Source organism: Rhododendron vialii, chromosome 1a (genome assembly GCF_030253575.1).
Source record: "Rhododendron vialii isolate Sample 1 chromosome 1a, ASM3025357v1".
In the NCBI taxonomy this organism is placed as follows: domain Eukaryota; kingdom Viridiplantae; phylum Streptophyta; class Magnoliopsida; order Ericales; family Ericaceae; genus Rhododendron; species Rhododendron vialii.
Window position 1 is genome coordinate 40,475,828 of NC_080557.1, and position 12,780 is coordinate 40,488,607.

A 12,780-nucleotide genomic window follows, 5' to 3' on the forward strand; every position below is an offset into this window, starting at 1 on the left:
TTTCTTAGGATCAAGTTCCTATCGATCATTTCATCAAAATTTGCCGATGTCAATAAAGGACCAACTTTATTTTCTTATTTCACGAAATGAGCCTAAGCGCCAATGGGTCAACTGAGATTGGCCCCCGCCTTCCCCAACAAGCAAAATTACCAAATGACTATAACTAATCAAGCTTAAAAGGATACCACAAAAGCGTCCAATCCTTGTACAGTATTATATACTGCACAGAACCAGTCTTCTTGACAAAATTGGTTGGATGGTCTGTGTAATCTTGGTCATATAGGCAGATGCATATGCAAATCTAATCCACCATTGTAGTCCCATGTTAGCACTCAGAATCACTGTATATATTTCAACACTCTTAGACTTGAATCTGATGGTTGTATCGAAGGTCAAAGTATCGATCAATAATTTTAGGCAACTACGGTTGGAGCCCGAAATCATGATGGTTAGTAGGTTTCAAAGTCTTACTTGAATAACAATTCTAAAAAAAAGAATACGAGATGTGGTGATCTACTATAGGAGTCGCGTGCAAATCTAATTCACCGTTGGGATATCCCATTCATTCTGGACGCAAGATTAATTTAAAATTCTTTGACCTGTATCTGCAGGTTGTAAGGCCAAGAAAACCTATTAGAAATCTTAGGCATGATCGGAGCCAGAAATCATGGCTAGCTAGTGGGGTCAAAATAGAAGTAATGTTTATAAATAATGAAATCATACATACGCGTTAAGAAGTATGATAGATTTGGATGGAATATCTTTGGCAATTTTATGCTTTGGTTAAATACTTGCACTTTTAGGAGGGTCAAAAATTCACAATTTAACAAAAAAATACTACTTCGTATAGATATTCTACAAAACGTTGCCAATACATAGGCAATTTTAGATTTGTGAAAATGTGAGTATGACTAGGTTTCCTGCAAGCGATCAGGTAGGATTGAGCCCATAAAATTAGTCGAGGTCAGCGTACGTAGTTCTGGACTTGAGAGTTATCAAAAAGAAGCTGCGATCGAGTATGACGTTAAACGGTCGGTTCTTCAACTGAAACTATTGGCTCTTGCGATAACGGAGAGGAACGCTTACGGAAATCCTGTTTGCCTTTATTCTTGAGTTCATCAACCAATAGGTTTTCTCTCCCAGGTAATGAAAATGATAGGAACAAGCGGCTGTTGGCCGTATGTGATTTTTTTTTGGGATTCTATTTTGGTATTTTTGTTTGTAATCGTCGAATTTTTTAATTACTATTTTTTCCGTCTCAAAATGTTGTGTCTGGTCAATATAAGGGGTGTTCGGGAGCTGATTGCCTCTTAGATGTTGGATTCCGAGTGGTAGATTATAGATTTTTGAATTGTAGCGAGAGTTAGAAAATTTGTGTCAATGATGCGTGTAGAATAAAATTTGCACGAAGGATTTATCAGAGAAAGCAAAATCAAAATCCAAAAGCGTCTCTTGATGTGATTTTTATATGATAGTATGCATTTTACGGTTTTTTTTTTTAGGATTCATTTTGATAGAGTGCATTTTGAAACTTACTTTCAAACATTAAAAAAAAATGTACAAAACTTTATAATGCAAAATGCAAAAAATGAAGCCGCCAAACACCTCCATGATTTATATCAACATAATTCCATAAATTAAAATCAATTTATCTTAAGATAACTGTATCGCAATCATATAATTCTTAGTATCCAATAAAATTGGAACTAAGGCCAAAAAAGACACAAATGATATTCAGTCCGGTGACTAGCTAGCGTGGATCACAATCATATGATTTTTTTTTGTTTGTTTTGGTTGATTAGCGTGGATGCTTAATCATTTCGTATTAAAAAGATTGTACTACCGTAATTATTTAACCTGATTGATACCATATTCTCAGCTGTTATCTTTTTCATCTATAACTTATTGTTAAAAATAAAATCATTTCTCCCACACCAAAACTTTTTTTTACTTCCATTTTGCCTTTCACTTCTCTCCCTTTTCTCTTACGCTACACGACACAAACAATTTTCCAACTTCAATCACATAATCTTTTGATTTGGTCTTCACTCGCACTCTCAATCCTCGCTATACACTCGTGATCTCAATTATTGTTCTCGCAAATTTAGGGTACTGCTCTTGAGAGACGTGTTCAAGATTGCGCTCGCTCTCACTCACATACACGCACGCATTTATGTGACTTAGGTGTATGTTCCGGTCCCAAGTAATTGTAGAATCATTTCGGAAAGCCCTTTGGGAGGTCAAAACCAAGACCTCTCATAAAACCAAATCCTAACCCTTTACCCTTTATTAGATTAGTTTAGTCCCTCATTTTCTCACTTCACGATTCCCTACAGCTCTCTCTCTCTCTCTCTCTCTCTCTCTCTCTCTCATCACTGCCTTCACTCTATAGTTTACAATACTGTTTCTGTATCGGGATGTCTGCATATATGTTTTGCTTTGGTCCAATCCTCCTATTGGTTTCTGTGTTCAAAAAGAGATGAGAGAGAGAGAGAGAAGCACCAGCTAAAAATACGAGCACTCGAGAAGATCTGCTCTCGTTACTATGCGGCCTTTCACACCTTCCCAAGTCCTGAACAAAGATTACATATTTACTGCTACTACATAACTAAACCTCTCTCTCTCTAGTGAGGTACCAGATCGCAGAATGGGAAGCAAATGGAGGAAAGCGAAGCTCGCTCTGACGTGCCTCTTCGTCCCTCGCGCCGCAGCAGAGGGCGCGCCGCCGTACTCCGCCGCCGCCGCCGTTTTCTCCGACGACGCTCTGCTCTCTGCGGGGGCGATGAGCAACGATTTCAGGATGCCCACCACGCCGATTCCGTCGTCCTCGGGCCTCCGGTTGCCCTTGTACGGCTCCAAATCGTCCAAAGTTCGTGTTTCTTATCATTTCTATCTTCAGATTTTCACTTTTATATATACAATAAGTCTACAATATAAACCCCTTAAAATTCTTAAAAGTGTTAACCTATACGCCCTTAAAAGTGTTAACCATATCCACTTATTGTACTTTTATTGTGCCACTTCATAGAATTTGGTGTGTTTTGTAAATTTCGTTCTAAAACTCGTAACTTTTCAGCAATAAGATTCGTAACATTTTCACTTGGATTCATAATGTTTCAGTTAATCTGGTAGCTTTTATTCTAACAAGTCATAATTTATAACAATAGAATGCATAATGTTTAGGATTCGTAACATTTTCACTGGGATCGTAACATATTGGTGCGTCTCGTAAGTGGTAACTTATATACCAAAGTTATAACTTTTCAATAATAAGGGTGTGTATTTTCAATAATAAGGGTGTGTATTGTTGAATGTTTTATATAAATCGATATGAATATCCCTCAAAAGTTTCAGGTTCGAAACCCCGCCATTAGCTCTTATGGGCCCAGGCCATACATATTTTCTTCTAACTTTAATTAGACTCCCGCTAATGGGCACTGGTATTGGGTCCTACCGATTTGTCGAGCTGCAGTCCTAGGTATTACTCAAGATATATTTTCTTCTAACTTTAATTAGACTCCCGCTAATGGGCACTGGTATTGGGTCCTACCGATTTGTCGAGCTGCAGTCCTAGATATTACTCAAGATATGCGTAGACTAGTTCACACACCTAGAGTTATAAAATATAAATAAAAGTTTCTAATACTGACTTACTAAAGCAAAGAGATGGCAGATTCAATATTTCGACTCCCATTTCTGTATTCTTTGTGTGCCTTCTAATAATTTAGTAACTGGAATTAATTTCAATTTTGTTTTCTATCTCTAAAAAGGTCTTCATTCTAGTGCTTCTTTGTTCGAGATATTCATTGGTGGACTCTGATTAGTGATTAGAATAGTTGTGTTGTGTAAAGGAATTGGTGGCTGTTATTGAAGCAGTAATATTATGGGAAATTACACTCTATATACCCTTGTATTTTTACTAAAATCTCACTTCACACCTTCCACTTCCAATTGTGTTAGGCAAGGTCAAGTCCTAGGTCACATAGTCTTACAATGGGACCTTTCGGTCTCCCTCTCATCAATCCTCACGTTCTTAATTCTTGCTAGCACGAATTTTAGTAGTTGGGATGTTTTCGAATGACACTTTCACAGTCTCGCGCTACCGGTTTAGTTCACGTTCACGAACGTGCATTCTGTATCTTAGGTCAAGACTCGAGTGTCAATGTAGCCCTTCCATTTTTATTTTTTTTGATCCACATGTAGCCCTTCCATTCATCTTTCGTTCTGGTGAGGTGTGCATATGACCTCACAATAAGAGTCAACATAACCATCAATTGACCAACAGATGGATGAAGGGGCCAAACTTGAGACATGACCTTAAGTGTAAGAAACAACTGAAAGCTTAGGGTGAAAATGGATTTTGGAATAAGTGTAGCGGTCAAAGGGTATCTTTTTTATCCTTCTTTTTGTTGGGTTAAGTGTGTTTTTTGGTCTTTTTCATGTGGGGTTGGTGCTCAGCTGATATGGGGTATGGATGTCTAATAGTGGTGTGATTTGTGAAGATGGGTTATTGGTTGTCATGCAGTTTTCAGTTCATATATGGCTTTATTTGGTAAACTGGTAAAGTAGATAAGTCCCTTTAAGGACCAGTGTCCTCTAGCCTCTTTGTGAAAGGAAAACTACAGTGTCCTCTTCCCTTTTTCTTCCCCTCCTTAAAGGAAAGTGCTTTGTCTGGTCAGCAGCTGCACTATTCCTCTCAGACATATCTCTCTCTCTCTCTCTCTCTCTCTCTCTCCTTTTGATGTAATCTTGGAAAAGCCTGTAGACCGTTGATTGAGAGAGTTCATCAAAGTGAGATGAGGGCTAAAAAGAATAATCATATAAGAGCAACTAATGATTTTTGTCCTCCTTTTGATAAATGGGCTTTGATATTTCCCCCTTTTTTATTGCCTTGAAAGCTTCATCATTAGTCTGAGAGTTGCTTGTTACCCTTCTCTTTTAAAGAAGTTTCTCTCTTTATTTTTCCTCATTTACCAGTATATTCTCCTCATCTTTTGACTATATCACTTTGACTCATACTAGTTGTGAACTGGTTTGACCCACAATGGTGCAGTTTCAAGTGAATTTTCTTTACTCTAGATAGAATAGGACGGGGATATTTCGCATGCTATTCTTCTTTTCATGAAGCTGACTCAGTTATGTGGCTGACATGCAGACATGGGGGTCATTCTTTTAACACCACCCGAGTGGGGCAACTACAGGACATTCTGCGACCAATTTTGCCTTATAATGCTTGCATTTTGTGAAAGATTAATAATTCAGACCTGTTAATATGTATTTGTTTTAACCTGTTGAATCCAACAAGATTATCAAAGGAGTCATTTGGCTACGCGGGTCAGTTGATTTGTTAAGTTTTGAAGTGGCAAAAACTGTTTATCCTTATTGTCCATAGATGCGCGCTGGAAATACGATTTGCTGATTAAGGATACTTGAGGGATCTAAGCTCCAGTGTCCAGTTCAAGTAATTTTATGGCCTATGAATGGGATTTGGGACTGCTATCATTTGGGAGGGGTTCTTTTTAAAGATGTAATAACTTCAGAAGAGAGATTCTCATTCAAGCCATCCTAGAGTCTTTATTTCGTCTCCAAACAAGCTGGATGACCTGATCAAATCATCAATCAAATATCTTCCTAAGCTATAATTTTGTTGAAGTTATGAATTCTGCACTTCAATATAGGCTCTCTTAATGTCTAAAATGCATGATATTTGGATTGTGATTGTATATCTGGAATTGCAATAGCATCTATATAATATTCTCTTGTAATTTTTATTGTTGAGGTCGTTTCCCTAAACCATACTGTTTCTTATCTTGATTCTGTGTCCTTAAGTACGTTTTTCACTAGCATTTCTTTCCAACTGCAGAAGATTTGTTCAATATGCCTTAACACCATGAAACCAGGCCAGGGTCATGCTATTTTCACTGCAGAATGCTCCCACTCCTTCCACTTCCATTGTGTTGCTTCTAACGTAACACATGGAAGCAAAATCTGTCCCGTTTGCAGAGCGAAATGGAAGGAAATCCCCTTTCAGAAACCTTCCCATGGAAGGGAAGGAACGCACACTGTTCCGGGGGCCCAATGGCTTCCCCCCCCTCGCGCCAGTGCAAATAATAGGCGGCATTCTACATCATTTTTTCATCCCTCTGAACCACTCTTTTTCAATGACGATGAACATCTTGATCACCAACCAGAGCTTACTGAAAAGTCCTCATTCTGTAAAGATGTTTATGATAATGACCGGTCTATTGGAGCAATAGAGGTCAAAACATACCCAGAAATGTCTGCTGTGTCAAGGTCAGCTTCTCATAAAAATTTCACTATCCTAATCCATCTAAAAGCTCTTACTAGCAGAAGACAAAAGCGCGGGGCAAATGAACCTAATTCTCGTGCTCCAGTTGATCTTGTCACGGTGCTTGATGTCAGTGGAAGCATGGCGGGTACAAAACTAGCGTTGCTAAAACGAGCCATGGGTTTCGTGATTCAACACCTTGGCCCTTATGACAGGCTATCAGTTATCGCCTTCTCCTCCACCGCCCGCCGTTTGTTTCCACTCCGTCGAATGACTGATACTGGAAAACAAGCAGCGCTACAAGCAGTTAATGGCCTGACTTCAAATGGTGGGACCAACATTGCTGATGGTCTAAGGAAAGCTGCTAAGGTTGTTACCGACCGGAAGTGGAAGAATCCAGTGGGCAGCATCATACTACTATCTGATGGACAGGATACATACACTGTCAGCAGTCCAGTTGGTTCCCGTTCCCAATTCGATTACCAGCCACTTCTCCCGTTTTCAAATCATGAGAATGGTGGTACAGGATCAAAGATTCCAGTTCACGCTTTTGGGTTTGGTGGGGACCATGATTCTAAATTAATGCACTCGGTCTCTGAAAATTCTGGGGGGACGTTTTCTTTCATAGAAGCTGAGAGTGCGATTCAGGATGCCTTTGCACAGTGCATTGGTGGGCTTCTGAGTGTAGTGGTGCAGGAACTGGAGGTGGGAGTTGAATGTGTTCACCCAAGACTGCAGCTTGGTTCGGTAAAAGCAGGAAGTTATAAAACAAGAGTGATGCCTTGTGCAAGACGGGGGTTTATCGATGTAGGAGACTTGTATGCCGAAGAAGAGAGAGATTTTCTGGTGACAGTAGACATTCCGGTCGTCGATGAAGGGTCCTCTGATGAGACGTCTTTGTTGAAGGTCACATGTGTTTACAAAGACCCCATTACAAAAGAATCGGTTACCTTTGAAGAAGCTGATGAGCTCAAGATTCCTAGGCCTGACATAGTTAGAGACTTAGTGGTGCCAGTGGAAGTGGATAGGCAGCGGAACAGGCTCTTAGCAGCAGAGGCAATCGTGGAAGCAAGAACTGCAGCTGAAAGGGGTGATTTATCTGGTGCGGTGTCTGTCCTTGGGAGATGTCATAAAGCAATGTCAGAAACCGTTTCCATGAGAGCTGGTGATCGGTTATGCATTGCCTTGGGTGCAGAACTGAGGGAAATGCAAGAAAGGATGGCGAATCGCCAGGTTTATGAGTCATCTGGAAGGGCTTATGTGTTGTCTGGATTGAGTTCGCATTCATGGCAGAGAGCAACTGCACGAGGCGACTCCACGTATAGTACAAGCCTTGTGCAGTCTTATCAGACTCCATCCATGGTTGATATGGTTACGCAATCACAGACTACGTTCTTTGGTAATTCGTCACCTCAACCGTCCGTTAGACCAGCTCGATCATTTAATATGCGACATCAGCCAAGGTAATCAATCGTAGGCTTGGTTTTTAATTATTGCGCCACATTCCATATTTCAGTATTTCGTTTTATTTTTCGTGGTTTTGGGAAAAGTGGGGGAGAATTTGAAGGAAATAGGGGTAAATGGGACTTGGATGTTTCTACATGGTTCGGTATATTTACTTAGTTTTGCATTGTACGTGAACATTGGGGAAAGGTGGAGAAATGGTTTCGGGAAATGCGATTAGAAGGGGAAAGTTAGGGGTTCATCCCAGGGTTTTGTATATAAAGGAGGAATGGTCTTTTTGTCTTTGAGAGGAGATATGGGGGTATAGCCTTGTAATTGCGGGGATACTGGGGAGAAATTCTTCACTTATGATATAAAATATCTGCTCTTGATTCTTTTGACAGAGCCTCTTTTGGTGCAGTATCTTTTGTGTTCTTCAGTACTGTACCTAATTTGTTCATTTGGTTTGCTGATTAAGCACAAGGCATTGAAAAGGTTAGTTGCATGATTCGTTCACTGTTCGCAAATCCTGAATTTCCAAATGCTTTTATCGTACAATATCAGATGAAAGGTTATATTGAACGGCTCAAATTCGTAGGCTGAAACAAAAGCCTTGGATACTGTGACTTGTGAAATTAATGTTAAGACATCGCCATTGTTGTCTATTGGTCACAGACTATCAGTGTGTTCACTTGACTTTTGCAAAGTTAATTTGTTTTAGGCTGATACTCATCGCCATTCACTATATTCAGTGGTTTTGTAACAGTGAGGTCATACTGTCACAACAATCATTTTGTCCGGCAATTCTTTTTTGAACTGTCTTTCGATGATTCATTTGCTTCTTTTCGGCCTTTTAGCCCACTAGTCAATGGTGTCCTTGTAGAAATCGTCTTCCCCGGGAATGGAATCTAGAGTAGGAGATGCTGTCTTAGACTCTTAGTTTTCTTTTTCTCTGGGTTTTTTCTGTCACAGGCCTCCAACCATTTGGGTTGGCAACTCAATACGTTCTAACAATGGTCGAAATTGGAGTGTGTTGTCATGGAGTTCCTTGTATACTACTTTTTCTTGTTAAGTTGTAGTTGATTATCGTAATTGTCAAATATTCCATCTCCAATTAGTAGGACACGTCTGCCTCATTTCCCCTCTTCTGGTGCATTGATTCGTCTGAGCATACATTATTACTAGAATCAAAGGGTTTGTGCTGTGGAAGCACTCCCCTACTTATATTCCATTGCGATTCGTGCTCTTGCTCCGTTTCTTGCCCTTATCCAGAGCTCATATTTTGCCACGCCGATGTAAAGAGCTTGTTTTCTTCAATGGAATTTTTTTTCCTTTGAAAAGTGTCTAGGCTTCGCAGAGAGAGAGAGAGAGAGAGAGAGAGAGCTAAAAGGTCAAAATGCCTGGGATGCTCTTTGTTTCAATTTTACCATGTGAATTGCGTCCCATGGGGTTGGTCATTTAACGGTTTGGAAGGTGACTTTGAATTGGTTTTCACAATTTGCTTTGCTGGGTTCTCCAGTTTGTTGGAAAGAACAATTGGCTCAAGGCTCAAGCATATATACTATCCACAAACCGCTTAAACTGTTACCATCTGTTAAGATTGAGGGCTTGGGATCGATGTTGGAACATTTTCAAAATATTTAATGAATATTAAATGTAAATATTGGTGAACGTTTGTAATCCAAGAGGCGTGACTATTCAGGTTAAATGAATAGACGTGAATATTGGATTTGAGCACAAAAGGTGTGTCTATTCATGTTAAATGAATAGACATTACCAGATCAAAAGGTGTGACCATTGGGGTGGAATAAATAGACATGACTATTATAAATAGATATGACTTGCATTTAATCAAAGAGGTGTAATTTTCGGCCAACGGTTGCAATCTATGCCTATAAAAGGCAAATGGTTCTACCAATTGAAAAGATGAAAAGCAATCTATGCCTATAAAAGGCAAATGGTTCTACCAATTGAAAAGATGAAGAAAATCAGAAGCATTCTGATTGTTGATTCTCTCTAGAATTATCTCCTATGATTATACTTTAGGGGCTCGCAAAATCCAAAGGTGTTCGGGTCTCTCTTCGTTTGTGCATAACGCAGTTAGACAACAGTTGGAGACTGGGCTTCAATTTATCTTGGAGGTGGCTTCGCTGTAACCCGGTGCACACCGAATTCTCTTGAATTGGTGGGGGCGAATATCGTTTTAAGGATAGCGACATAATAACGTGACTTTGAAACATCTCTGTTTATCCACTTTCATCGGCTACGACGAATTTTGCACCAACAATTGAGACTCTGAAGATCGCTCTGGATGATAAGGCGCTTCTTTTCTAGGCCTTGGGTTTCAGGTTAGAGTCTTGGCGGAGCGACACACGGTGGCCTCGTGAACGAGGTACGACGTGTGTGGACAAACTCACTTGCTAGCCCGCCAAGCTCAAGCCAAGACGTGTTTGCAATGCAAGCAAACAAGTACACCAGAACCAACAACGTAAGCAACAAACTCAAGGTGAGCAACAAGGCACTCGCACAAATGATTATCATTTCATCAATCAACTTAAGCATATACAAGCATTAAACAAGGTTACAAAGTAGGCCAGCTCAAAGTAAGCAATGGCTATTAAGGTTACAAGGTCATAGGAAGCGGGAACGGAACCAAGATTTCTTGTACGAAGGGGGAATAAAAATGATATTTCGTGCTGCCATGTTTTAAAAGCTGGATTTTAGCTATTTGTATAAGCTTGATTCTTTACAACAAAACGTGCTTTTTTATTTGGTGTTTTCTTAAAAGTTTCTGTTATCACGTTTTGGTGAAAAAAATCATAAACAAATTTACGCAGTGGGTTTTCTATCACTTAGACCCTAATCGTAAACAACAGGGATTGTTTCCGTTTGGTTTTTCCCTAAACCGGGTTTTTCTGCATGTGTGTAAATACAATGATATTTTTTTGACAAACAAGATCAATCCAGTTAGGAAGTATATGTTGCGGAAACTAAGGATCAAACCAGAACACAAACACACACACAAACACAGAGACAAAGGATTTATGTGGTTCCCCAAAATCGGGTACGTCCATGGGGGCAGCCGGATTATATTTAGGAGGAGGAGTTACAGAATACTCTACTCACACTCTCTCAAACTGATACAAACAGATGCAAACTCAGATACGTTTCTGATTTCCCACACAAAATACAAGTGCAGAGGACTCAATTTATAGGCAAATGATAGAGCCATGTTCAAAAGCCATGCTTATGGCATTAATTGCAAACCATGCGTGAGATCTTCCCAGCCTGAGATTTTCCCACGCCTGGGATTTCCAAACCAATTGCATTCAATGCAACCCACGCAAATCTTCTGCAAATGTGTAGATCTTTCCATTGTCAAGAAAGACTGCTAATCTTTGACAAATGAGAATGAAGCCAAAAACCAACAATCTCCACCTTGGCGACAATTCTCCAAGGTCCGATGCTGCCCCCAATGCGCCCTTAGGCGCTTTAAACTAGAGAGATGTTGATCAAGTCCAAACAATGATTGAACTTGATCCCAATAACAACCTTTGTCAACATATCAACTGGGTTGTCTGCAGTGGCAATCTTCTCAAGCAATATGTCCCCTTCTTCTAGAATTTCCCGAACAAAGTGAAAACGGACATCTATATGCTTTGTCCTGGCATGGTGCACCTGATTCTTTGCCAAATGAATGGCACTCTGACTGTCGCAGTAGACATTGATGTGCTCCTGTTTGGCATCCAAATCACCAATCAAACCCTGCAACCAGATGGCTTCTTTTATGCCTCAGTCACAGCCATATATTCAGCCTCTGTAGTAGATAGTGCAACCGTGGACTGTAAAGTCGAACGCCAACTAACTGGTCCTCCTGCCATAGTGAAAACATAACCAGTAGTTGACCGCCTCTTATCCAGATCACCAGTGTAATCTGAATCTACATAACCAATTGCAAGCTAATCACCAATTTTCTGATCTCTCCCAAATTTTAGGCCAACATTAACTGTGCCCTGAATGTATCTGAGTATCCATTTCACAGCCTGCCAGTGACCCTTTCTTGAATCATGCATATATCTGCTAACCATACTGACAGCGTGTGAAATATCAGGTCTGGTACATACCATTGCATACATCAAGGATCCCACAGCGTTGGCATCCGAAACTTGGGCCATCTGCTTTCGTTCCGCATCAGTACGAGGTGACATCGAAGCGCTGAGCTTAAAGTGCGGGGCTAACGGTGTACTCACGGGTTTAGCTTTGCCATCTATGCTAAACCGTTGAAGTACAGTCTTTAGATACTGAGTCTGCGACAAGCAAACTGTGCCCTGCTTCCTGTTGCGCTGAATCTCCATCCCAATGACCTTTCTTACTTCTCCAAGGTCTTTCATTTCAAATTCTAAACTCAGTTGTGCCTTCAACCAAGAAATCTCCACCTTGCTCTTAGATGCAATTAGCATATCATCAACATATAAGAGCAAATAGATAAAGGAACCATCCTGAAGTTTACGAAAGTAAACACAATGGTCAAAACTGCTGCGAGTATACCTCTGCGTGGCCATAAACTGATCAAATCTCTTGTACCATTGTCGTGGCGATTGCTTCAGGCCATATAATGACTTGCAGAGATGGCAAGCCCAATTTTCCTTTTCGGAGACCTTGAAACCATCTGGCTGTGACATATAGATCTCCTCGTCCAAGTCGCCATGCAAAAATGCAGTCTTGACATCGAGTTGCTGTAACTCAAGGTCGTACTGCGCAACCAAAGATAATAGAATGCGGATCGATGCATGCTTCACCACCGGAGAGAAGACCTCATTATAGTCAATCCCTTCGCGCTGAGCATAACCCTTTGCCACCAATCTGGCCTTATGTCTGACACCATCCTTGACTAAACTGTCCTCCTTATTGGCGTAGACCCATTTGCATCCTATTGCTTTCTTCCCTTTGGGAAGTGGTACCAGCTCCCAAGTCTTATTCTTGTGAAGAGAACTCATCTCCTCATCCATAGCCTGCTTCCACTGAGAACTGTCAAAACCTGAAACTGC

General features: G+C 40.4%; 1 protein-coding gene across 2 annotated transcripts; it reads left to right on the forward strand.

Annotated features, from left to right (window-relative positions):
• The first annotated feature begins 2,273 nt into the window (after positions 1–2,273).
• LOC131329145 (E3 ubiquitin-protein ligase WAV3-like) lies at positions 2,274–8,152 on the forward strand. 2 transcript variants are annotated; one of them, XM_058362524.1, is made up of 2 exons: positions 2,274–2,869; positions 5,864–8,152. In XM_058362524.1, exons 1-2 carry the CDS (start codon positions 2,648–2,650, stop codon positions 7,754–7,756), a joined length of 2,115 nt encoding a protein of 704 aa, XP_058218507.1. In that variant the 5' UTR covers positions 2,274–2,647; the 3' UTR covers positions 7,757–8,152. The 2 variants fall into 2 exon arrangements, with proteins under 2 accessions (XP_058218507.1, XP_058219270.1); XM_058363287.1 differs by having other exon boundaries at positions 2,297–3,478; positions 3,575–8,152.
• The last annotated feature ends 4,628 nt before the right edge of the window (positions 8,153–12,780 follow it).